Consider the following 27,883-nt stretch of genomic DNA (forward strand, 5'->3'; position numbering starts at 1 on the left):
ATGGACATTTTGAATACAACGTCATGCCTTTTGGACTTACAAATACACCAGCAGCTTTTCAACATCTAATGAATGATGTTTTTCGAGAGTTTTTGGATGATTTTGTGGTCTGTTATCTAGACGACATCTTGATCTATTCTAAGAATCCAGAAGAACATGAACTTCATGTTCGTCGTGTGTTACAAAAATTAAGAGATGCAGGACTCTATGCCAAGATAGAAAAGTGTGTGTTCCACACTACTCAAGTCGATTTCTTAGGTTATATCATTTCAAATGATGGACTTATGATGGATCCTAAGAAAGTTCAAACTATTATAGACTTGAAGATTCCAAAAACGGTAAGAGATGTCTAATGTTTTTTGGGATTTGCCAACTACTATCAGATCTTCATCAAAGACTTCTCTCGAGTTGCAGCTCCACTTACACGTTTGACTTGTAAAGACAAACTCCAATGGAATGAAGAAGCGGAAGTTGCTTTTGAATCTTTGAAGACAGCGTTTGTTTCTGCACCAATCTTGTATCGTGTTGATTTTTTCAAAGCATTCTTTATGGAAACAGATGCATCGGACTTTGCTTTGGGTGCGGTTTTATCACAAATAGGAACAAATGACAAACTTCATCCAGTAGCCTTTCATTCAAGAAAATTCTCAATAGCAGAAATCAATTATGAGATCTACAACAAAGAACTTCTTACAATTGTGGATTCTTTTCAAGAATGGCATCATTATCTAGAAGGTGCTTCTAGTCGAGTCACCTTGTATATGGATCACAAGAACCTCGAATATTTTATGTCAACACGCATATTAAATCATTGCCAAGCTCATTGGAGCATGTCTTTATCAAGATTCAAGTTCATCATCACTTATGGGCCAGAAAAACAACAAGGTTTGTCTGATACCTTGTCTAGACATTTTTATCTTGCACCAAAAGAACGAGATGTAGCTTTTGAGCAATAAAGAATAGTTTTTTTGAAGCCGGAGCAATTTCATCTTCGAGCAATAAAATCAACATTGACTGTTGATTTAACTTTTCTTAAGCAAGTCCAGTTAAGTATGTCTTCAGACCCTCTTGTTCATGATATCAAGAATAATTCTTCTAAATCTCATGACCCTTCTAAATTTGAATTCAAGAACAACCTACTCTATTTCGAAGGACGCCTATATGTTCCAGAAGGAGAAGCACGTTTACGTGTTCTTCAAGCTCGTAACAACTTCCCAGCAGCAGGATATTTTAGATATAATAAGTCTTTAGAGCTGATATCTAGGGATTTTTGGTGGCCTCAAATGTGGAAGGCAGTTAAAGATTTTGTACAATCATGTGATGTTTGCTCAAGATCGAAAACTCCTCGTCATCGACCTTTTGGATTTCTTCAGCCATTATCCATTCCAAAACAACCATGGTCTTCTGTTACTATGGACTTCATCACGGATCTTCTAATCTCAGGTTCTTATGACTCTATATTTGTGATAGTAGATCGTTTTATCAAGATGGCACATTTTATATCATGTACAAAATCTATCACAGGTGAAGAAACAGCTAAGCTCTTTCTTGATAATATCTATCGCTATCATGGATTACCCAAGGATATTATATCAAATAGGGGAACTCAATTTATATCAAGATTTTGGCGGACTCTTTTCAAGATTCTAAAAATAGATATAAAACTATCTTCGACATTCCATCCTCAAACTGATAGACAAACGGAGCAAGTTAATCAAGTTTTAGAGCAATATTTAAGATGTACCATTAATTACCAATAAGATGATTGGACAACTCTTTTACCATTGGCAGAGTTTGTTTACAATAATACGGTACATTCTTTTACAAAACAAACACCTTTTTTTACTAATTATGGTTATCATCCACGACTTGATACTTTTGACTTTTCAAAAGTTGATAATCTTGCTGCGAAAGATTTGACAATTCATTTATCAAAGTTACATTCAACAATGAAGGCGTAGTTAAAAGAGGCTCAAGAACAACAAAAGGTCAATGTGGATGTCTATCGAAAGGAACAACTACCATTGCTCTTGGGTAATAAGGTATTGCTACTTCATCGTAATATCAAGACCACTCGTCCTTGTGACATGTTGGACTATCAAAGGCTGTGACCATTTTCTATTTCTACACAAATCAATCTAGTTGCATATCGTTTGCATTTATCGGAGTCAATGAAAATCCATCCAGTATTCCACGTGTCTCTTCTTGAACCATACAAGACAGTGGACATACCAAGAAGACGATAAGCTCCACCTCTTCCTATAGAACTAGACAATAATGAAGAGTTTGAAGTAGAAGAAGTCTTAGATTCAAGGCGGCGTCGAAATAAATTAGAATATCTTGTCCATTAGTGCGGATATGGTATTAGTGAATGCACATGGGAGCCAATAAAGAATCTTGTAAATGCAACAAAGGCGATGGAGGCTTTTCATCGACAACATCCATTAAAATCAAGATGAAAATCTTCTTTATAAAAGAAACAACATCTAGGCAAGATAACATTCTACTTTGAATTCTTGTTCATAGCTTCTTTGTAGTAGTGACGCTCAAGAGATGGAGAACCAACAACCAACGGATTCAACTCAAGAGCCTTCATTTGCTGACTTGTCGGACAAGACATTATAATTGTCACAACCTTCAAGACGACGCAATCGAGATGAAGATCTTCAAGAATGACATATTCTTCCTCGAATAGATGGCGAGATATAACGCGTTTGGTATCACGATTTGGGAAGGGACTCCCAATGTTTGGTAATTGTGCTAGAGGTAGGAACAACTCTTGATGGTGTTCCAAATATTCTATTCGAAGGAAGTTACGAAGGCCTCAACAATGATCAAATAACTGTGTGGTCTTTCCGCCCTGGTATGGGACACTACCGATGGTTGAGAGGCCCTATCAAACATCTTCGAAGAGAACAAAGATCAGAGTATGTGGCAAATACAATTCATCGCATCATAGATTTCCTTGACATATGATGACCACTTCTCGTGAAACTTGTCCCTAGAAGGGAGGTAATGTCACAGACATAATCATATAAGCTAGTAATTACATATATAAATAGGTAGAAGTAAGTAAAAGTAAGTAAATTCTATAGTATTCAATATGAAAGCTTTCTAGAAGCTTCATAGACATTGCTTTGACTTCATATGTGTCTTTAATTGACTTTTTGGATTAAAAACGTGGTCAACAAGTTAGCCATGTGCCATACATGTTGTTAGCTTGAAGATCAAGCTAACTATGTGGCCCACACGTAGAAGAACTTGCCTTGTAAGTCAAGGCATGTGTCCTACAAAGTCAACACATATTGGAGGTTCTATAGAACGTCGCCATGTAGCCCTTACTTAGATAGTATATATAGAGACAAGAGTGAAGGCTTCTTCACTCTTGTCAACTCTTTTCTTGCTTCTAGTCTAGTTTCAAGGGTCTCTAGTTTTCTTGTCTTTTGGCAATAGCCATTCCAGTTTTTCTTTCAATATATATACTTGTCTATATATATTTTGTTACCTCTCTTTAAGTGAAGGCTCACTTCTTTTAATTATTTTTTCATCGAGTTCTTGTTCCTGACACGCTTATATGTTCCAAAAGGAAAAGCATGATTACATGCTTTTGAAGCTTGTCACAATTTTCTTGCAGTAGGACATTTTAGATATGATAAGACTTTGGAGCTTATATCTAGAGATTTTTGGTAGTATCAAATGTGGAAGGCTATTAAAGAATTTGTATAGATATGTGATGTTTGTTCAAGATAAAAAAAATCTTTGTCATCGACCTTATGGACTCCTCCAACCATTACCTATACTAGAATAATCATGGTCTTTTGTTTCTATGGATTTTATCATAGATCATCTAATTTCAAATTCATATGATTTCATATTCATGATTGTAGATTGTTTCATTAAGATGGCATATTTTGTACCATATACAAAGTCTATCATAGATGAAGGAACAGCTAAATTCTTCCTTGACAACATATATCGCTATTATGGATTACCAAGTGATATTATATCAGATAGAGGAGCACAATTTTTATCGAGATTTTAGAAAAACTATTTTTAAGATATTGAAGGTGGATATAAAACTATCTTCAACTATCCACCATCAAACTGATGGACAAACATGAGTCTTTACTTAAGCCATACAAGACAATGGATATACAAAAAAGGAGACAAATGCCACGACCTTCTATAGAAATAGATAATAATGAAGAATTTGAAATAAAAGAAGTCCTAGATTCAAGGCGACATTGAAATAGGTTAAAATATCTCGTATATTGGCATGAGAGCCATTGTCAAGGACAAGAACTCGATGAAAGCTAAAGAGTAAGTGAGACTTTTCTCAAAAAGAAATAGGACAAAATAGAAATATGTATATTAAGAAAGAAACTGGAATGGCTATTGCCAAAATACAAGAAAACTAGAGACCCTTGAAACTAGACTAGAAGCAAGAAAGGAGTTGACAAGAGTGAAGAGGGCTTCACTCTTGCCTCTATATATACTATCTAACTAGAAGCCACGTGGCGATGTTCTATAAGACCTCCAATATATGTTGACTTTCTAGGCCACATGCCTTTGCTTGCAAGGCAAGTTTTCTATGGATGGACCACGTAGTTAGCTTGTTCTTTAAGCTTCCAACATGCGTGGCACATGGCTAACTTGTTGACCAAGTTTCTAACCTAAAAGTCAACTATAGACTCCTATAAAGTCAAAGCAGCGTCTATGAAGCTTCTAAGAAGCTTCTCTAGAAGATATTACACAATTAACCTACTTTTATCTACTTTTACATACTTTTATCTATTCATATAGGTAATTATATGTATGTCCGTGACATTACCCCCCCTTCTAGGGACGAGTTCCACGAGGAGCGGTGATTATATATTGAGAAAATCTAATATGCGGCGAATTGTATTTGCTACATACTCTGATCTTTGTTCTCTTCGAAGATAGTTGATGGGTCCTCTTAGCCATCGATAGTGTCCCATTCCAGGGCGAGAAGACCACCCTGTTATTTGATCACTGTTGAGGCCTTCATAACTTCCTTCAAATAATACATTTGAAACACCATCAGGAGTCGTTCCTATCTCCAATAATATCACCAAACATCGAGAATCTCTTCCAAGGTCGTGATACCAAACGCGTTGTATCTCACCATCTATTCGAGGAAGAACATGTCGTTCTTGAGGGTCTTCATCTCGGTTGCGTCGTCTTGAAGGTTGTGACAATCGCAATGTCTCATCCGGTAAGTCAGCAAACGAAGGTTCTTGAGTTGAATCCGCTGGTTGTTGGCTCTCCATCTAATTAGCGTCACAAAATGCAAAGAAGTTACAAACAAGGATAGGAAATTGAATGTTATCTTGCCTCAATCTTGTCTCTTTTATAAGAGAGGTTTTCATCTTGGTTTTGATGGATGTCGTTGATGAAAAACTTTGACTTTAGCTGATGCATTTGCTAGATTCCTGGATGGCTCCCATGTGCGCTCACTAATATCATATCCGCACCAATGAACAAGATATTCCAGCTTATTTCGGCGCCGCCTTGAGTCTAATATCTCTTCCACCTCAAATTCTTCATTATTATCTACTTCTATAGGAGGCGGTGGCATTTGTCTTCTTCCTGGTATATCCACTGTCTTATATGGTTCAAGAAGAGACACGTGGAATACAGGATGGATCTTCATTGACTCCGGTAGATGTAACCGATATGCAACTGGGTTGATCTGTTCAGAAACAGAAAAGGGGCCAAGCCTACGATAGTCCAATTTGTCACAAGGTCGAGTGGTCTTGATATTGCGACGAAGTAGCCATACCTTATCACCCACGTTGAGTTGTGGTTGCTCTTTACGATATACATCTGCATTTATCTTTTGTCGTTCTTGAGCTTTCTTCAATTGCGCCTTCATTATTGCATGTAACTCTGACAACCGATTTGCCATATCTTCTGCTGCAGGATTATCAACTTTTGAAAAATCAAAAGTATCAAGTCGTGGATGATAGCCATAATTGGCAAAGAAAGGTGTTTGTTGCGTGGAGGAATGTACCGTATTATTATAAGCAAACTCTGCCAATGGCAGAAGGTTTGTCCAATCATCTTGTTGGTAGTTGATGGTACACCTTAAATACTGTTCCAAGACTTGGTTTACGCGCTCTGTTTGTCCATCAGTTTGAGGATGGAAAGCTGAAGATAGCTTTATGTCCACTTTTAAAATCTTGAAAAGAGTCCTCCAGAATCTCGACACAAATTGAGTTCCCCTATCCGATATGATATCTTTAGGTAATCCATGATAGCGATAGATATTATCAATGAAAAGCTTAGCTGTTTCTTCACCTGTGATAGATTTTGTACATGGCATAAAATGTGCCATCTTGGTGAAACGATCTACTATCACAAATATAGAATCATAAGATCTTGAGTTTGGAAGATCTGTGATGAAATCCATAGAAACAGAAGACCATGGTTGTTCTGGTATAGGTAATGGCTGAAGAAGTCCGTAAGGTCGATGTCGAGGAATTTTTGATCTTGAACAAATATCACATGATTGTACAAAGTCTTTGACTGACTTCCACATTTGTGGCCACCAAAAATCTCTTGATATGAGTTCCAGAGTCTTATTATATCCAAAGTGCCCTGCTGCTGGAAAGTCATGACGTGCTTGAAGAACACGCAAACGTGCTTTTCCTTCTGGAACATATAGGCATCCTTCAAAATATAATAGATTATTCTTGAACTCGAACTTAGAAGAATCATGAGACTTGGAAGAATTATTCTCGATATCATGAACAAGAGGGTCTGAGGACATACTGGACTGGATTTGCTTGAGAAAAGTTGAATCAACAGTCAATGTTGATTTCACTGCTCGGAGATGAAATTGCTCCGGTTTCAAGAGGACCGTTCTTTGTTGCTCAAAAGCTGCATCTCCTGCTTTTGGTGCAAAATAAGAACGTCTAGACAGGGCATCGGACAAACCTTGTTGTTTTCCTGGCCGATAAGTGATAATGAAGTCGAATCTTGACAAAGACATACTCCAACGAGCTTGACGACGATTCAACACGCGTGCTGACATGAAATACTCGAGGTTCTTGTGATCTGTATACACAGTGACTGGACTAGAAGCACCTTCTAGATAATGACGCCATTCTTGAAAGGAATCCACGATTGCAAGAAGTTCTTTATCGTGGATCTCATAATTGATCTCGGCTGCTGAGAATTTTCTTGAATGAAAAGCTATCGGATGAAGTTTGTCATCTGTTCCCATTTGTGATAAAACTGCACCCAAGGCAAAATCCGATGCGTCTGTTTCCATAAAAAATACCTTGGAAAAGTCAACACGATATAAGACTGGTGCAGAGACAAACGATGTCTTCAAGGCTTCAAATGCTGCTTCCGCTTCTTGATTCCATTGGAATTTATCTTTACTAGTCAAGCGTGTAAGTGGAGCTGCAACTCGTGAGAAGTCTTTGATGAAGATCCGATAGTAATTGGCAAATCCCAAGAAACATTGGACATCTCTTACAGTCTTTGGAATCTTCCAATCCATGATTGTTTGGACTTTCTTAGAATCCATCATAAGACCATCATTTGAAATGATGTATCCTAAAAAGTCAACTTGAGTAGTGTGAAATACACACTTTTCTATCTTGGCGTACAATCCTGCATCTCTAAGTTTTTGTAATACTTGACGAACATGTATTTCATGTTCTTCAACATTCTTAGAATAAATCAGGATATCGTCTAGGTAGCAGACGACAAAATTGTCTAAGAATTCACGAAATACATCATTCATGAGATGTTGAAAAGCAGCTGGTGCATTCGTGAGTCCAAAAGGCATGACATTGTATTCAAAGTGTCCGTACCTGGTTCGAAACGCAGTCTTCCATTCATCTCCTTCTTTGATCCGTACTAGATTATATGCTCCTCTTAGATCTATCTTTGTATAGATCTTAGCTTGATTTAACTGGTCAAGGAGTCCTGATATCAAAGGTAATGGATACCTGTTCTTGATTGTGATCTTGTTGAGTCCTCGATAGTCAACACACATTCGTAAAGATCCATCTTTTTTCTTTACGAATAAAATTGGAGCTCCTGCTGGAGATTTTGAATGACGTATGAAATTCTTCGCTAAATTCTCGTCAATATATGTCTTGAGTTCAGCCAACTCATCTTGCGATAAACTGTAAATTGGTCCAAATGGTGGCTGAGTTCCTTCCTTGAGATCGATTGAACAATCGTATGGGCGATGCTCAGGAAGAATATCTGCATTCTTTTTCTCAAAAACGTCTTGATAATCCTGATATTGACTTGGAATGCCACTTGAAGTCTTTACGCTTTCAGAAATAGGTGCAGCATAAATAGCAAAAGTTGATCCTTCTTTTGCTGCGTGTATAAATGCTTTTGTACCTATAAGTGCGGGTTTTACTATACTAGACTCATGGTTTTTTACTTGATTAATAGAACTGTTACTAATGCTCTGAGAAAAATCAAGTTTACGAGAAATCCAATCTATTCGAGGATTATACTTTTCTAACCATGATAAGCCTAAAATTATTGGATTAGAGGGAGATCTAATTATATTAAAAATTACGCAACTACTATGACCATTTATTATTACATCTACAGGAAGTGTTTCGTGAGTTACATCTCCAGAAGACAACGGACGACCATCTATGACTTCTACGTGTACAGGTTTAGTTTTTTGTATTAATGATATTCTATGACATCTAGCAAATTCTTCATCTAAAAAACAAGCTGAGGCTCCTGAATCTATCAAGGCAGAGGCTTTGTAATTATTAGGTCCTAAACGCACATCTATTATAAAACAAGGAGATGGTTCTGAGGAGAGGATAGGACCTTCATTAGAAGTTGTACAAGATTCCAGCCGCACGGTCCCTATTGTAGCTGGACGTACTCGTTTTCCGACATACTGTCTTCTTTCACAGTCGTACTCCTCATTTTGTAGTTACGTTGCTTCTTTGGACAATGTTGAGCAGTGTGCTTAGGTTCTCCACAATATAAGCACAATCCTTCTTGTCGACGACGAGACTTTTTTTGCTCAGTAAGAGGTTTGAAACGTACCGCATCAATTTGCATATCCTCTACTTCCGAAGGTATGTGTTGAGGAGACGTCGGTGTTGCCATTGAATTGTAGTAACGTTGAGGCCCACTTGTGCGACTCTCGGATCGAAATTCAAAAAGTCGATTGTCGCACTTCACAGCAAAGTCAATTGCTTGACTCAATGTTTGAGGATCAGGTAAATTAAGCATCAATTTCTTTACCTCATATTGTAATCCGTAGAGAAATTGACTCACAAGTGCGGCATCATCCCACTTGATATCAGTTGCAAGTTGTCGAAATTGCGAAGCATATAATGTTACTGATCGATTGCCTTGTCGCAAAATACGGATCTTGTTGGTTGCAACACGAATTGCATCATGTTCTCCAAACATGGATCGAAACTCCGCCAAAAAAGCCTCCAGATTATCCAATATTGGATCTCGTCGTTCAAGAAAAGATGAAAACCATGACAATGCTGAACCTGAAAGAAGTGTACCAATGAATCTAACTTGTGACCCTGGAGTTGGATAGCTCTGGGGTTGAAGTTCAATCACTAGTTGGACCTGATTGATGAATCCTCGAAACTTGGATCTGGTACCATCAAACTTCTCGGGCAAGGCAACTCTCAGTTCTCTAACACTCGAAGGGTGTTCCATTCTGGGAGAAGGGACATGGTTTGGTGCAGATGTTGAAGCAGCTCCAATCATCTCTATATCTTCACTTCCTACCATTCTTGTTGCTCCTTGTGGTGGTAAATTGAGTTGATGCATCGCAAGCATTAACTCCCTCAATTGTTCTTGCATCTGTGCCATTGCACTCTTCATTTCAACAAGCTCTGCCATAGTAGCACTTAGAAAAGAGAAGATGTCTAATAATGCTCAAAATAAATAGAAGAGAGGAATTGATAACAAAGAAAATACTAAGAACAATATCAGTTTAAAAGAGGGTAATCCGCAACTTCTAATGCGCTTATGTCTTATCAAGAAAAAGGGGTAATCCACTCTTAATCAAGAAAAGACAAAGCTCTGATATTGTAAGTGTACTCTTGTCAATCTGTCAAGGACAAGAACTCGATGAAAGCTAAAGAGTAAGTGAGACTTTTCTCAAAAAGAAATAGGACAAAATAGAAATATGTATATTAAGAAAGAAACTGGAATGGCTATTGCCAAAATACAAGAAAACTAGAGACCCTTGAAACTAGACTAGAAGCAAGAAAGGAGTTGACAAGAGTGAAGAGGGCTTCACTCTTGCCTCTATATATACTATCTAACTAGAAGCCACGTGGCGATGTTCTATAAGACCTCCAATATATGTTGACTTTCTAGGCCACATGCCTTTGCTTGCAAGGCAAGTTTTCTATGGATGGACCACGTAGTTAGCTTGTTCTTTAAGCTTCCAACATGCGTGGCACATGGCTAACTTGTTGACCAAGTTTCTAACCTAAAAGTCAACTATAGACTCCTATAAAGTCAAAGCAGCGTCTATGAAGCTTCTAAGAAGCTTCTCTAGAAGATATTACACAATTAACCTACTTTTATCTACTTTTACATACTTTTATCTATTCATATAGGTAATTATATGTATGTCCGTGACAGCCATTCAAGAATCTAGCAAATGTATTAGCCAAAGTTAAAGCTTTTCATGAATGACATCTATCAAAACCAAGATGAAGAGTTAAGAAATTCTTTGCTATAAAGCAAAGCAAGTCCAATGGAGATTTCCTTCTATCTTGTATCATTATTTCTTTGGATTTTTTAGTGCTTAGGAGATGGAGAATCAACAACCAGCAGATTCAATTCAAGAGCTATCATTTGCTAAGCTACTAGATAAGACATTGTGACTATCACAATCTTTGAGATAGCAAAATTGAGATGAAGACCCTCAAGAATGACAAGTTCTTCCTCAAATCAATGGTAAGATACAATGCGTTTGGTACCAGGACCTTGGAAGGAACTCCCGGTGTTTAGTGATACTTTTGGAGATAGGAACCACTCTTGATGGTATTACTAATGTTTTTTTGAAGGAAGTTATGAAGGCCTCAATAATGATCAAATATTAGGGTGATCTTCTCGCTCTAGTATGGGACATTATTGATGATTGAAGGCACCTATCAACTACATTCAAAGGAAACAAAGATCAAAGTACGTGGCAAATATAGTTCGACGCATCTTGGACTTCATCTACATGTAATCACCACTCCTCGTGGAACTTGCCATTAGAAAGGGAGATAATATCATGGACATACATATTTATCCTGATAATTATCTAGATAATAAGAATAGGTAGAAGTATATCAAAGTAGATAAATATGATAATAACTTGTAGAAAGCTTCCTAGAAGCTTCTTAGATACTGCTTCACCTTTATACATGTCTATAGGTGATTGGTAGGTTAAAAACTTGGCCAACGAGGAGGCCATGTGTCGACATGTTGACCACTTATAGTATAAGTTGGACATATGGTGCACACCTAAGAAACTTGCCTTACAAATTAGACATGTGTCTTGCAAATTGGACGCATATTAGAGGTCTTATAGCATGTCGCCATGTATTTCTTAGTTAAGTAGTATATATAGATGCAAGAGTGAGGCACTAATAGATAAAATGAAATAATCCTATATAAGTTTTTAAACGCATTAATTTAAACTTATTATGAATCAATGTATTATAATAATAATAATAATAATAATAATAATAATAATAATCTACAACATATTTTCTCAATTTATGTAATTAACAATAATTTAACAGAATTAGAGTCCAGTCTAAACTCCAGTAATCTACATCCAAAAAATATTCATCCACACTTTCATCCAAAATCAAAAGTAGAGATAAAGGCCACGAACGTGGTCCCTAAAAAAGCATTACCCCACATGAAAATAATATTTCATTCATCCATTTCCCGTTCCCGGTTCGTTGTTAGGTGTTGCTGAGGTGGTCATTTTATCATCGACATATCTGTGGGTATGGGATGGTAGTGACTCTCATTCATCCATTTGTGGTGGAGACAGTTTGTAGGAAACTCGAGTGGGGGGGGGAGGTCTTGAACTTGTACTTCGTACAAGATGGAAAGCATGACCCCTTCAAGACTTGCATGTCTTTGGGAGTAGACTTGTCTCCAAAAAGGCCCCTTCACACTCTCACCATGTAGACCCCTTAACCAAACCCCAACTTGCCCAAGTTTTTTTATGTTATTTTGCCTTCAAGCCTCATCTCATACCTTTTTTAAAAGTAAATGTGTGAAGAGAAGGAAAACTTTCATGAAGAATGCATCAAAGTAAAAAAAAAAAAAAAAAAAAAAAAAAAAATGTGTGTTCAATAAAAAAAAAAAAAAAAAAAAAAAAAAATGTGTGTTCAATAGTTGTGCTCATGAATGAGAACATTAAAACAAATAGGATTGCATCCCCCCTTGCATTGTTATTGTTGGTGTAGAGAGTGGGAATATTAAGCTTTGTATAATTAAACAACAAACACATCATGCAACGCCCAATACAAGCCATTTTACCAACACAATGAGTCACTGTGCAAAAGTCACATGTGCAACTTCCCATTGGATGATACCTTTCCACCTCATTCCTCCAAGTCATCCAAAGTCATGAGCCACTCCAATTTTTTTGTTTTAAAGTTCTAATATTAGAATACAGAATCCATGGATTGGGTGTTATCTTGTCAACGTTCGGGCAATTAAACACGGCCCAAATCTCTTTTTATCAAGGGATTTAGCTTTTCCATCTCCATCCATTTTTCTTTAATCCATCCATAAACGAGTTCATCCCTACATTCATCCATTGTACCACAAATCCTCTGAACATCTCCCACGTCTCACGATCGATGATACTTCTTCTGGAATACCAGCGAGTTTCCACCGAGACGATGAATGAGAACGCGGACGATATTGCATTTATCCATACCAATTCATCCACCCATCAGTTTGGGGCACTTGTGGAAGAGCGAGGGGGCGAGGCCGTTGAAGAGTTCAACGAAGGGGACGAAGGAGCGATGGCGGAAGTGGAGCTCGAGGGAATGAGTTTGACGATGACGATGATAGTGCAGTAATGCCGCCCACGAATGGGCAGAGAGGGAGCCACGGATTACTCGGGAATTTGAAGTTTTGACGAGCTGGTCAAGGACAGACAGACAGTGAAGGCGCATTTATTTATATATTCATATATTTATGAGAGAGGGAGGAAGGCGTGGATTCGAAGTGTTGTTATTGACTATCTCCGATGCAATTCCAACAGTGTTCGATCACAGAGATGAAGATGGGGTGGTGATTTTGGGTGACAGAAGGTTGAGAGAGAGAAAACAGGTTGGTGCGTGGAATCCATTTGATTTCAGTCACTCTGCTGCGCTTACTTTTGTAATGTGTTGCTGTTAGGAATCATGGACACTCGGGTGTGGCATTTCTGCTTTTGTAATAGTGTGCAGATTCTCATGCTTCTCCTGGATTTTGCTTATTTGCAGTAGTGGTGTTTGTCTGGGTAGATTGTCGTTAGGATTGCTTGATTGTAGCTGCTGTAATTCAGCTGTAGTTCCCCTTCATCACTCGAGAATTGTCATGCGTTCATAGGATTCGTGTGTTTTTTGTCAGAATTTGAGGCAATTCTCGCTGGATTTCAGATGTGCGGAAGGAGGGTGATTGGGGGAGACTGCGAGCTTGTCTTAACTTTCGTTAGATTTGGGAGGTTTTGGGAAGTTTAGGCAAGGTTTGGGGAGTGATTTTGTGTGTCGGATTGGTGGAGTTAATGTTGTGTCAATTTGGGTGTGGTATTGCGCACGCGGTGGCTGGCCCAATGGGTAGTACCGAGGGGTTGTCACGTCTTTCGGCAGGGGGATGTCTGTTTCTTTAGACAAGGCGAATTTCCAGGCATTTCGTGTAATTGGTTCTCTTGGGAATTTTGGCACAACGAAGTCATTTGGATGTAGTGTGGTGGTTCGTGCAAGTAGGTCATCACGCTGGGGGTGTTTTGAGGTACCTGTGCTGTTGCTGCTGGTTTTCCTCATTGATGCAGGTTTGAACAGATGCGTTGCCATAGCACGATTATTTATATTCTTTTCTTACAGTCTCTGCAATCTCTAGGGTGAAGAGGTTTACCAAATTACTTGTTTACTAGTTCACGGGGTCAGCGCTCAATTAGGTTGCTGGAAGCTGTGGATTCTGTTGACAAGCAATGCCTCAAGTTTTAAAATCCTTGCTAGGGTGGTGATGGGCGTTTTTTTGTAGTCAGTTGGATATGCTTGGTAAACAACCCCTGATTGTACAATTTTTTTTGTTTTCTCAGTTAGTGATGCCTTGGCATGTCAATATTTCGACAATGTGTATCAACTGGTATCAGTTAACAGAATTCTCCACACTAGCTTTGAAACTGTTTCTTTAGAAGTCCGAGTGTTTCTCCTCGTAGGAGAGTTTAATATTTAATAGACTGCTATGGTTCTAACGCAAGTTGAGTCAGAAGGAACACCACAGCCGAGGATGCCTAGTCTGAGGACCGAGAGACGCTCCTTTGGGATGGAGACCCCACGCCACTCGTCCTTCCGTATGGCTGAAGTTCTGTACGTGCTCAGCTGCGGTGGCCAGCTTGAGCATCCCCATATGATCAATGTCCAATATCCCGTTCATCAACCAGGTCCCACATTGAGAGGTATACCTCGGATTCCACCAATTTGGATCACAATCCATTCCACGCTGTGTTTTTGAGAATGCTTTTTGGGTTTCTTCTACATCTTGAATGCAGCAAGTTTTAGGGTTCACGAATTCGTATTGGGAACTGCGAATTCTTGTGAACTGGGTGCTTACGCTGAACTTCTTAGTAAGGGTTGTTTTTCCTGTACATCCAATCAAGTAGAGAGGATTGTGATTTACTTGTTATGAGCCCCAAAACCAACGCTTCGTTGTATTCTAGATGTGAAAACTCGTTTGATCGCCTTGCGGGGAAGGGGAATGCCAGACTCATTTTCTTGGTCATATAAAAGGTAACCACATCACTCTCTCAACCGGCTCCCATCTGCTTGATAGTCTTTGATAATGTTTCTGTAATGGTGTCGCTAATGGCGGCCGTTGTAATTCTAGGGGTAGAATTTGAATCGTCTCTTTACTCTGAATCGATGCTTATATATACTTTTTCTATAAGTGTTCCCTCTCTGGCATCTGCAATGTGAATGATATTGCTGCATCCAGACAACCAGTTGTGAAGAGAGGGATCATAGTAGTGACGCCAAAGGGCGTTAATGGCCTTGTTCTTTGTTTGGAAAAGAGATTAAATATCTAGACACTGCACACAATCTCCCACTCTCTTATAGATCACCCTTTCTGATTCAGGAATTATAAAGACACCTTCATCTGGTGCGACTTATTTGACGATAACTTCATTCTTCCTCTCAGCGAAAGTGGAGAATATGCTCTCAAAGCTACGAAACGCTTCGATGCGTCGCAAGGTGCTTAAAGAATCATTATTATCTTTGTTGCTGGTTTATTAGTCTACAGTAGTCCAGAATTGATTCTTACTTGCTACATACCAGCGATGAGTTACATCAATGTTCAATTACAGAAACTCACTGTTACACTCGTTGTGCATGTTTTTATTTTTTAAACTAAATTTCACGAATCATTCCTTTTTTTTCCAGTCAAATATCTTAGACCCCCTAGAAGGTCGGAGAACCTTGAAGCGGAGGGCGACGTTTCCATGGTTGTAAAAAAAGGCTTAGTTCTCATCAGTGACACTGGTAGTGTAACCTCCAACCGTACCATGGAGCTCAACAAGCAGCTCATGAATAGTCTTTCCCACAGCAGAAGTGCGGCTGCAGTTCGTAACAATGAACACAGCGATGTCTCTAGCAGTGACACACACTACTCGTATGAAGATGTAATCGAGAGAAAGGACTATCCTGCAAGGTGTAAGTCAAACAGTGGCGCAACCAAAAGGGGAAAGGCTTCGGTAACACCGAAGCAGTGCCATCCCAGCTCACGACCTGCTTACTGGGAGTTCTCGCCGCAAGGGAATAGAACAGGTCGCGAGGATTCATTAATGACGATTGGTTTAACTAAACACGTTGTTGAAGAGAACGAAGGGCCCACGACTCCAAGAGCACCCGCGAGGAGAAGAACCTGGAAGAAGGAAATCGATAAAATCACCATATTCAGAGAGTCTAATAACAGTGAAAGCTCGGACGACGAGCAGCCCAGTGTGCAAGCTGAAACCCATGTCTCTAAATTGTCAAAATCAGGTGGGTCGTATTCAGCTGCCCCCGAAGATTTGTTCTTGTACATACTGAGAAAGGCAACTAGATTGGGAAGTTTTAAGCCGCGGGTGTGTACAGAAGTTGATGTTGTTGATTCAACGCAATCCAAAACCAAGATGCTCTTCAGAAGCAAAACAAAAGATGAAGTTAATAGGCTTCTTTACCACAGTCCCTTAAAACAGGATCAGAGTATCAAAAAATGAAATATTCCTAGGTATTTGAATTCTGAAGTATCCTCCTTCTCAAGTGGCGTTCTTACATGACAGCTGCTGACCTGAGGAATCGTCTGCTCATTCTCATGTGTGTTCCACAATTAATGAACTGGCGGCACTTTCTCAAGCTTTACATAGCTTCTCTTTCACTTCACTGTTTATTTCAATACTGTAATTTACTCGCACACTATGTTTTAATAGGTCCAAGCAACGTACACACAACAGTGTAATAATTGTTTTTGAAGAATATTAATATTATCTTCTGTTTTGTGTAATATCATATTAAACAAAATTAGCTTGACTTATTCATTTTTGACATGATAAAGTATCTTAACGTAGGAATGAAGTTTTTGACTAGCGTTGCATCATCTCTTTCTTCACTTCGTTTAACTTGAGTATATTGCAGATTCTTCTGCTTCCGAACAAAATCAATGCAAGCATGCATTATAAGTGAAGTGCCTAGTGATTAAATTCAATTCTGTACTTAAAAGCAAGAGGGTACACAAAGAATCACTGAAATAAATTGGGGCTGAAAATTAAAAGATAAAGGGCGGGGTCTTTCGATAGATATGCCATCATATTGCCATCATATTACCATCAACTCGGCAGATGAATATTCCCCAAGAGCAAACATTTCAAATCGGAAAGCTCGCCAATGTTTGAGTGCAAAGTCTTCTGATGTTGGGCACATACGATCACTGTAAAATGTCGATAATCCGGTTGACCCGAATGTTTCAACTGGTGTTCATATGAGTTCTCAGTTTCAGAATTTTTAAATGATATAAAAGATATGTCCTTTAATTTGATTGACAGATTCCTATGTCCTAATTTTGGACGTAAAAACGTTCGCATGGTGGTGATCAAAATTTGTCAGTGTTGCGAATCCACTTTGTGGCAACCCATTTCTCGCCTTTGATTACAGGGCAGCTTCCATGCAGAGCGCTCTGTTGCGGAGAAAGTTGCAATCAAGTGAGAATCTGTCATGATGATTTGCAAGCATAACTACGGGAAAATTTTAGCTGGAATTTATTCTAAACAATCGAAAGAGGCATCGACACCAATTGATCGAGCTGTCTAAGTTTTTTCACAATACAGCCCAAAAATAAATAAGCAAAACGTTGCTCGAAAACCTCACAGAGGAGAGAAGAAAATTCTACAAGGAAAAAATCTTCACTTACCTTATCAAATGTGCCGTTAGGATGCATTGAGTAGAAAAGCAATGCATCACCTTGGCGGGGCTTGACTTTCATTCCAATGCACTTCTTGTAGTCAAAGCCTATGTTCATGTTTTGAAAATTCTGTCCATAACCACGTGTTTTAATATTGATCCAAAATTACCTACATTTGGCAACTTAAGGGTGTAATAAACTTATCACAAATGCTCTGATAAGAGAATTTGATTGAACTTACTTCGAAGGGAAACATGGTCTCTCCACCCTCTTCCACATCCGATAGATATAAGAGAAAGGAGGCCATCTGCAAGAGAATGAACAGTTGCATCAATAAGGAGTGGAGTCACTGAACTGGATTGAGGTTCAAAGTGAAACACGGCTTTATAAGCATAAAACCTGACGATTTACAATCACTTGATTTTCTAGATTTTTTTATTAAAAGATAAAGAAGAAATATGCAGTTTGGCTGTCAGAATTGTTAATTATAGAGAAGTCAAGAGGCATGTATTGTATACAGAAGAAACATTACGAAATGAACCTCAGAAAGAAAAGATACCCGTTGGCTTGGTTGAGGTCCATACTCAGCTGGGTCAAAAACATCATAATGGCAGTCGTATTTTTGTCCCACATTGTACTTCAACACATTGAAAGCCTGTAGAAGCCACACAGTGATGCAGAGAAATGAGGAGTGAACCTAATCCATCAGACATTCGTGAAGAAAAGAGAGTATCCGTCGTTAAGCACTTTTTTACAATTATTTGACTAGTTAACATAATTTTGTGTTCATTCAAACTGACCTCTCCATTCTCGCGAGGTATCATGGTTGCTTTCGCCATCTTCTCTTCAACTTGCTCCAAACTCCGCGTCGTGTCTTCGTCGGCTCTCAAGAAAGTCCCGGAACTGCCTTCAAATCACAACCACAGTAACGAGAACCTAAATTCTGAAAGCAAGCATCTCTCCGAGTAGATGTCATGAGATCTTCAGTAGACAGTCGAACCAATCGATCTTACAGAAAGTTGCACAAACTCCACAAAACACCGCAACTGCTACCCACCTAGTTCGGATGTCTTTCGTTGAGTCTTCACTCTCCCCTTTCCTCAAAGCCAGAGCAGAAGGAGCAAGACGAGTCCTTGCAAGCTTCATGATGGCCTCGCATTGCTCCTTGCTAGCAAATCTCGGATACAAGAGCGCACGAGGCTTCCAGCTCAACACCTGCATATTACAAACCTCATCAAAGTCTTGCTTGGTTTACCATCACCTGTTCCTGTACACTTGGGCATTCTGGCGAAGCCTTCAGAGATTGTGAACATTACAGAAACAAAGTCACCAACCAAGGAAGCAAATTCAACATGAACATACCTGGAAAGGAATGTCAGCGATGAAGTTGTCCCCAGTGCTACCATGATCTAACACCACTTTTTCACTGAATTCACCAAATGGAAATTCCCCTTCTTGCTGAGCCGATTTCCGATACGGCTGATATATTGCTTCCTCTTCTATTTTCTGGAAGCACATTACACAGCCATTACATTACATACAAGCAGCTCTTGACGTTGATTAATAAGCTTAAAAACGTCAGCATCCCATTCTGTCCAAAGGCGGGCCTTGAGATCTAGTATCCTTAACCTTTAGCTCATGAGGTTTTGGATACTCATTGAAAAAACCGAAATAGATGTGGGTACATAAAATCACAAGAGATGGAGTCTGTTACCTGGGGGAAGAAATTGGAGGCGGCATAGCCTGCTAAGAGGCAGATTGTGCACCACAATAGCACCTGTGGCAAACTGAGCTTGTATGTAAAAGGATTCCATTTTCTTCCTTTGTTTTTCGATGACTTCATATTGTATAAGGACAGCGTCATTCCCGCACACGAGAGTACACAAATAGGGCAAGGCATTTAAGGGTTGGAGGAATGAGGGCGTTGTGACGAATCTCTACATAACACCAATTGGCTTATTTTCTAACATCCACGCAGGTCATTTCAGTCGAGCGCCCAAACTTCACAACCCTCTTCCACTCAATACACCAATTGTCTGGGACTCTTTCATACTATTTCCAACCTCAAAAGCTTCCTGGAACCACAATGCAACCCACAAATTAGCTGATGCATTCACGGGGTCGACATATGAAAAGCTGTCGGGCACAAGTCAAGGACACATTTAACCTCACAAAAAAAAACACGGAAAACTGATAAACATCTCGAACAAATCCCAAGCGACAGGCAAAACCAGCGAGCTGATTGCATTGAGATGGAATCAACGATATGCTCAACTTCACATTCCGAAAAGTGCCTAACAAATTCCTTCGACTGCGCGAGACAAGAAAATTGGAACCAGGTCGTAACAGCTCTAATCTAACCCGCAAAAAAAAATTAAAAAAATAAAAAAAATTCTTAGTCTGTCAATGACAGAACTTCTTGGAAAGTTTGACACCTGTTTGAATCAATGGTCCTTAACCCCAGTACTCTGTTTCCCCTGCTCCGCCACAACAAAGCCCTACATAGAGCCTAATCCAAGTAGTAGTCTTAACAGCCAATCCACTGACGGACATGTGAGAATGTGAGAATGTGAGACGAAACCAAGCACTAACATGGAACTACAGACTAGCAAAAGAGCACAATGCTAGGTATTAGACCTAAAGCGAACTTTCTGACCTTGCCGACGAAAACAAGATCTTCTCACCCACAACTCAAAACCAAAACCTCCCACACACTGCCAAATCGACCCGATCACGAGCTTCACCTCAACCTCCATAGCCGCAAACACTTCCTCACAGACATAAGACCATCTCAGCAAAGGCTGCAAAAACACACAGTCAAACGTGGAGCATTAAAACCGCACCAGACCAGTAGGAGTTGATGCAGTGTGTGTGTACTAACAGCCTCTGCAGAGGAAGGACCCCAAATCCATGAAGTGATCCCGAGCTTGCTAAATCACCAAGGATTACTGCAACGATTTGATGGCGAGGGCTCTGGATTCGAACTTCAAAAACCACGACTGTCAATGGCATCCGTTGAATAGTTTAAAATGTTCACAGAAGGGCCGTTCAATGCTCTAGAAGAGGACATTCAACAAGATGTCAAAGTGCACTTCGCCTGGTCAAAATTGGAGCTGTTCAATCCAGATAAGTCAGAGAATTAACAACACAACAACAGTCGGAGAATCTGCATTTGTTGACTTTGTTCGTTTAATACCACCACAGTGTAACGCAAGCATCAAATCCACACGTAGTAGATACGCTCACAGCAGACACAGATTCTTCTCATCAAACAAACGGCTAAGAGTGCAAAAGCTCACTTGCAAAGCGCCGTGAATTTCATGAACAACATCACAATACCTCGAAAACTAAACACAGTCAAATCCTTCGTCATATCTCTTGAACTTCAGGAGGTAACCCTAATTTATACCTTCGGTGTTACATGTGATATCACATGCTTCCTTGCATTGCAGCATGTGATACTCCCTCTTTCTCTGTTGATTTGTTGCTGCAAAAACAGCGTTTGATGCGTGCAATGTTGGAGGGGGAGAGTTGGTTTTTTTTTTTTTAGTAAGAAAAAGTCTAGATTTTTTGGTGTTTATTTAAGGTGAGAAGTTCAGCTTTCTTTGATGCAGCGGCCACCATTTGGAACCATTCTAGAGCAACTTTTTGTACCTTCTTTGATCAGAGTGTGTTTATAGAGCATACTTGGTCGTCTCCATCTTCTTCCACTTCAACTCAACTGTTGTTTCTTTATTTATTTTTTGTTTTTTTTATAGTTGGGATTTAAGAAAGTCATTATTTTTGTGTTAACATTTATTAGATATGGTTAGGAATTTTGTAATTAGGATTTGATTCATTAATCTTATAATACCTTTTAGTATTTTTTTGGTAGTTTAAGGTCATTATAAATTGCAATAGGAATTTATGTCATAGTTGGTTGATGTTTATGTAAGGTATAATTTGGATAGATATTTTATTAGAGTTTTAGTTGGTTTTTTTAAAAATTCTATTATATTGAATTATAAATTTAAAGTATAGAATAGAAAATTATATACTTTGAATAGAATTTTTAATCTATGTTGGAGCATTCAAGTTTTTATTGAAGGAAAAATAATAATAATAATAATAATAATAATAATGTTAAATAGACAATTTGTTACAAACTTACGCAAGAAAATTAAATATATTACAAAGGTTTTTGACCTATAACAACAATGAATTAGAGTTTGAGTTTTATTGAGTGAATTAATTCTTATATTAAAACAAACCTTATTTACCAGTAAAACATTGTGAAAAGCTAATTGGTGTTAAGAAGCTATCATTTAATTGAATATTAAAGAAACATTTAGAAAATTATTATGGGATTTGAAATATTATTATAGTATAGGAAGTAATATGCTTTAAAATCACTATTTTGACAATATATTTGTTACTTTTGATGTTCTAACATATAATAAGGCAAAAGGTGATAAAAACATCCATAAGATAGATTAATCTATACAAACAGAGAAGAAGATTTTGATTATTATGATTTAATAAAGCATTTATTATAAAGATTAGACAACTTATATGGTATAGAAGGTGAGGAGTTTGATGAATTAATACTATCTTTAGATATTTAAAATCTTGAAATTATAAAATGTATAAATGGAGGAGCTTTTGGAGAAGTTTATAAATTAAAATAATTGGGACTTTTGCATGCAACTCAAAAGTTTGATGTAGATTTAATGAATAAAAAAATATCAAAGAAGTGAGTATTTTAGCAAGTTTAAGCTATTCCAACATGATAACATATTAATTTGCCATAAAAGGTAGTGTTAATGAAAGTAGTGAATATTTAATAAAAATAATAAAAAATAAAATGGAATTGATGCAAAATATTGCAAAAAAGAAGAAGAAATATTTTATTATTATTATTATTATTATTATTATTTATTAATTTTATTTATCAAATTGAAAAATGGATGTTTTACTTGCATGATATGAAAATTACACATCATGATTTAAAGCTTGAGAGTATTTTGATTAATGTTCTAGACATAAAAATTATAAATAGGATTATTTAATATGCTATTTTAAAAATAATTGATTTTAAAATGTCTAAGGTTGAAGTTAGAAGTAATCCAAAAGCCACAAAGAATAATTATGTTTATGGTAGACTTATACATATGGCTCCAAAGACATTAAAAAATAAATTTCAAATGACAAGAATGTGACCTTTTAAAGTTGACTTAAATTCACTTGCAAAGATGTGTTTTAAGTTGCTCTCATAAAAAGATCTATTTTGTAAGGTTTGTATTAAAGAAAAGATATATAATAGAATAAAAAATATAAAAAACCAACCTTATTTTCAAATTATGATAAATTAATTGAGCTAATCATAGAGTATAAGAAATTAAATCCATTGCATTGGCCAAAATCTCCAAGTATTTGTGATAGATCAAACATATTAAATAATAATAATAATTATTATTATTATAAGTAATACAAAAAAATGTATTATATTTTGGAATATCAAAGAAATAAAATTATCAAAATATAGAATTTCAAAAAATATGTAGTAGATTGCTACTAGCAAGACCTTTACAAAAAAATACTATATTAAGATTTTTTAAAATTGATTAGATTGATTGTATTATATATTTGTGTCGACTTCTATGCTATAGTGATGACTAAATTCCTTATTATGAATATAAGTTGATGAAATTAGGCTAAAATATAATATATATATCATTTTTATTTTTTTTAATTCATGATTAAATTCCTATTTATATTGTCTATCTAATATGTTTTTATTTTATTTTTACTTACTTCTACTCACTTATATTTACTAAAAGTTATGTAGATACCTCGTACATTATCTCTTCTTCTTAGGTTAAGTTTTAAGATGAGTGGTCAAAATATTTTACAAGTTGATGAAGTTTAAAATCTATTGAATGGTATTAATAATAAACTTTGGTCTTTATTTTGCACAAAGGTGGTCAATTAATTCCTTGGACTATCAATAATAAAGTATACTAAAGTAAGAAGATCACTTAGCTATTTAATCATAACAATACATTTTGCATGCCATTGAATATTGTATCCACCTCTAATAGTGTTAAGAAGCATTAAGAATCTCTTCTAAGATTGTAGTATCCTATATGTTATTGTGTTATATAAAATATTGTTTAAAAATATACTAGACATCTAGCAATAGAAGAAAAAGATTCTAAAGTATTTAATTTTTTTATAATTTTTTTAAAATGAAGTATTTAGGAACATCTTTTTTAACAACTTAAATCTTTATAGAAATTCTAAATCCTATCAATCTTGAATTCTAAAATCAATCAAATTCTGAACACTAAAATAAATTCTAATAATTACCAAAAACATCCTCATCAAATTCCAAATGAATTTTAATAAATTTTAAATTTTCAACAACAATCTTCAATGGATTAAAACTCCTAAGTACATTACTAGATCAATTTTAAGTTTTATATAATTTTGGTTTTATTTATCTTCTATATGATCACTATTTTTTTAAAATATTCAATATATAAATTAAAAATTAAAAATTAAAAACCTCCACTAATAAAACTTTGTTGTCCACTCCAAATTAGATAAAGAATTCTAATAGATAAATCTTATAATTAAATTGTTTATTTTTTCTCTAACTCAATACATCACTTTAATATCACATCTTATCTTATTACTTTAAGTTTTTACTTTATCCAATGCCCAAATCTTTAGATATCTAATAATTAAAATTTGACATTAATTTATCCATTTTTGACACTCTATTATAAATAAAATCTAATATCTCTCAATAGAACCATTAAAATGAAAAAAAATTAGATATCAAGTTTTTGGCTTGTACATCTATGCTTTTATAACATTTTAATTGTATATTAATCTTAGATTATAAAAAAAACTACTTAAAAATTATTCTAATCTTAATTAACTTTTAGAATTGTATTAATTGAAAATTATTCTATATTACTATCTTATTGAAGGACTTTTCTAAATAAAAATCCTAAAAATTAGCAACATTATTATTTTTATTTTTTATTAAAAAAGATAATTAATTTTAAAATAAAGAAATTTTTTTTATTTTCTAATTTAATTTCTTTAGAAATCTATTTGTGAAACTTTAAAAAAATATAAACTTATAATTTGAATTCAATAATCTAGTTAATATTTGAAAAGAAGAATTTTTATAAAAGAAGTAGGATTTTTAATAATAAAATTAGGTACTAAACATTATTTTTTAAAAAATTATTATAATATACTATATTTTATTTTATTTTTAGTAAAATAAATAAATATATAAAAAATTAACAAAAATAAAATCTAAATAAATATGATTGAATTTATTTATTTCTAAAAATTTATATTTTAATATTTTAATTTATTTATTTATATTTATGAATAATATACTATTCTATTGATTATATATTATGTGCATATTAAATAGATCAGTTTGTGTTGCTCTATATTTCTATTGTATAATTCTATTTTCTTAATCTTTCAAAATACTTATTACAATCTAAAAATCGTGCCACTTCTACATAATAATGCTTTTGGATCTAGTTTTTTTCTTAATTCTCATTTTGATGTCTTTTCAAATCATTTTCCCATATTCTACAACACCATCCTATTCCACTTCCTTTGTATGGATATCATTCCAAATCATGCCCTTAAAGACTTTCATATTTCTTTGAATCCAAATCCTCCATGTGCAAATACCTCTTAGTAATGTCTAAAAGATTCTAAACTTTTTGAATCTTAGGTTTAATTTTTTTACAAACAAAGATTGTTTATAATAAATTGCTTTCTATAGCCCCATCTCCTTGATTTGGTTACTAGTTTAAGAATGATGTGGCCCAATCCCATTCACTATGAGGAAATTTCCAAAACCTATTGTTTTTACCGCTTGATGAACACAGATGGACCTCATCCTAGTCATTTCAAATTCAACATATTCATGAATCCTGGCTGCCTCAGAACATGGTCTGCCTGCAAACACCCCACTAAACCTCATCAAATGATCACGTGAGTGTGTTCATGTTCTCTAGGGCTTCAGGCGCTGCCAGCATCTGATAGGGTTCACAAGAGCTCAGAAAGATCGTGAGGGATTGCAGAAGTTATTGCAGCTCGAAGGCTTGCCTGAGAAAGTGCTGATATTCATGAGCAGTGCTGCATGAGTTTGTGGAGCTGAACCAGGTTGCATTGAAGCCGAAAGAAATGGGTAAAATTATACTTCCACAAGTTGTGTCACAATGCCGAATACTAATCTGGGATCTCAGCACATCGGTGATGGTGGGGTATGTCACTGGAGGCTTGTCTCAGAGTGAGTGAAGGTGGTTTACATGCAGCTTGATTTTGGAGCTTTGTGCAATTGTGGCATGATCTACGTGTGCCATTTGAACACCATGTCATGGCCTTGGAACCAGCTGTTGGGACGAGTCATCACACGGGGGTGGGATTGTCAGTCGGTTCCAAAGTGATAAAGAGCAATTCTATACCGAAAATGTGAGCGTAGCCAAAAGTTGCTCAATCCTCCTAATTGTGATCCACGTTACAGCTTCCACTAGACAGTCCGCGGAAGTACTTTTCATAAACATCCTGCAATGCAGTCACAAATTTGGAGAATCAAATTGTGTGGAAGCATTACGATAACAAGGGTCTGCCTGAAATACTGATTCATTTTGCAAACATAGTTCCTTTCTAATGTACTTCTCATAATCAGCGAACCAGGTTTCTGAACGTGCTGTATCTGTTTGCTCCATCTGAATGTCCAGTAAAAGCTTGGAAACAAATCTGCTTTGATATGCTTTACTGATTCATTTTCCAAATATAGTTCCTTTCTAGTGTACTCCTCAATGTCAACTAATCAGGGTAGACCTCATTTACAATATTATCTGTTCACACAAGCTCTTACTAGTCACCAGACAATATATATAAACCCCTTTTTGCTGCATAATGCAATGAACCTTCGACAAGAAATAACAGACAGGAGAATTGCAGACGCGCTTCATCAAATCGATGTACAACACACTCACGCCTGATCGTTACCAAGTCCTGTTTGCAAATGGTACAGGATTAGACATCAGAGTGCATAGAAACCAGATCACAGTGAAAGGGTCTTGATTATTGACGTGATCAGGAACATTTCATGACCTCCATGGATTCTACCAAACAGCCAAATAACTTTTTAAATGGAGCTCAAGTGCTCCACTGAAGTGCACGTGCTGCTACATATGGATTCCCTGATTCAGCACCTCCACAGATAAATCAATTTTTATCACAATTTGTTTTTTTTCTTTAAGTACTGTATCAAAGGTGATCTGTATGTGGTTATAATTTTCTATGCTAAAAATTTCTTTACATGTATAAATACTTGGATATAAATTTCTTGTTGTAATATTAGTTCTTTGGAAGATACAGCTATAATTTCTCCACTAATGTAATTAATTCATTAAGATAATTAATTAAAATTTATAATTTATGTAGAATGTTAAAATAAAAATTTGATTAAATTTTTTCAAATTAAGCTTTATCAGAATTAAATTAATTTTTTAATTAATGAAATTTAAATTTAAATTTAACTAAAATATATCTAGATTGGTATTTTTTTAGAATCAAATCAAAAGTAAATGAAATTAGTCAAATTTTATTAATATTTAGAATTTTTATTTAATTAAGATTTAATTTTAAAAGCATATGGTACCATTGATAATTTAATTAGCATTCTTTACAATTGTTTTATAGAATTATAGGATTTTGAAGGATTTACAAGAATGAATCTTGTTCATATATTGTTAAAATTTTAATTTTATTAAAATATATTATGAATAGATTGTTGAATTGAAATGAATACACTATAATTTAATATTGATAAATAGATTTTGAAATCTATGTAAGAAGTAATTTTAATAATATAAAATTTTCTAATCAATTCAAATTGATATTAAAAATATTATTTAATTTATTTAATTAATATTTTATTTTATAATAAATTTGTATAATATTTAGAAATTTTATTTAGAAGTAAAGTTAGTAAGTAGTGTTTTAATAAAAAATTAAAAAATAAAAATAAAATCTAAATAAATAATAGAGTGTTTAATAAAAAAAATTAAAAGAATTCTTCAACTAAACTTTTAAATGGTCTTGTCAAAGTAATGTAGATAATATTATTTTAATAAGTAAAGAAAAAATTACTTGCAATTTTATAATTAAAAAAATATTTTATTTA

The 27,883-nt window shown here is 35.8% G+C and overlaps 2 protein-coding genes across 12 annotated transcripts; one reads left to right on the forward strand and one right to left on the reverse strand.

Annotated features, from left to right (window-relative positions):
• Positions 1-13,141: 13,141 nt before the first annotated feature.
• Positions 13,142-16,628, forward strand: SOK4 (Protein SOSEKI 4). Of its 4 annotated transcripts, none has more exons than XM_090244124.1 (6): positions 13,245-13,353; positions 13,636-14,056; positions 14,498-14,686; positions 14,948-15,017; positions 15,364-15,479; positions 15,669-16,628. In XM_090244124.1, exons 2-6 carry the CDS (start codon positions 13,879-13,881, stop codon positions 16,484-16,486), a joined length of 1,371 nt encoding a protein of 456 aa, XP_090100250.1. In that variant the 5' UTR covers positions 13,245-13,353; positions 13,636-13,878; the 3' UTR covers positions 16,487-16,628. The 4 variants fall into 4 exon arrangements, with proteins under 4 accessions (NP_001413524.1, XP_090100250.1, XP_090100251.1 ...); XM_090244125.1 differs by having other exon boundaries at positions 13,665-14,016; NM_001426595.1 differs by lacking the exon at positions 13,636-14,056 and having other exon boundaries at positions 13,142-13,353; positions 15,669-16,620.
• Positions 16,629-17,009: 381 nt separating this feature from the next.
• On the reverse strand, positions 17,010-21,163 carry LOC112295349 (putative prolyl 4-hydroxylase 9). Of its 8 annotated transcripts, none has more exons than XM_090244138.1 (10): positions 21,074-21,163; positions 20,508-20,777; positions 19,379-19,739; positions 19,027-19,170; positions 18,722-18,879; positions 18,465-18,567; positions 18,224-18,319; positions 17,906-17,971; positions 17,674-17,793; positions 17,010-17,439 (listed from the first exon to the last, which is right to left on the reverse strand). In XM_090244138.1, the coding sequence occupies exons 3-10, from the start codon at positions 19,562-19,564 to the stop codon at positions 17,356-17,358; spliced, it is 957 nt and encodes a 318-aa protein (XP_090100264.1). In that variant the 5' UTR covers positions 19,565-19,739; positions 20,508-20,777; positions 21,074-21,163; the 3' UTR covers positions 17,010-17,355. The 8 variants fall into 8 exon arrangements, with proteins under 8 accessions (XP_090100264.1, XP_090100267.1, XP_090100266.1 ...); XM_090244141.1 differs by having other exon boundaries at positions 20,508-20,648; positions 20,964-21,126; XM_090244140.1 differs by having other exon boundaries at positions 21,004-21,113.
• Positions 21,164-27,883: the final 6,720 nt, after the last annotated feature.

This window comes from Physcomitrium patens, chromosome 18, assembly GCF_059467195.1.
Source record: "Physcomitrium patens ecotype Gransden chromosome 18, ASM5946719v1, whole genome shotgun sequence".
Lineage (NCBI taxonomy): Eukaryota > Viridiplantae > Streptophyta > Bryopsida > Funariales > Funariaceae > Physcomitrium > Physcomitrium patens.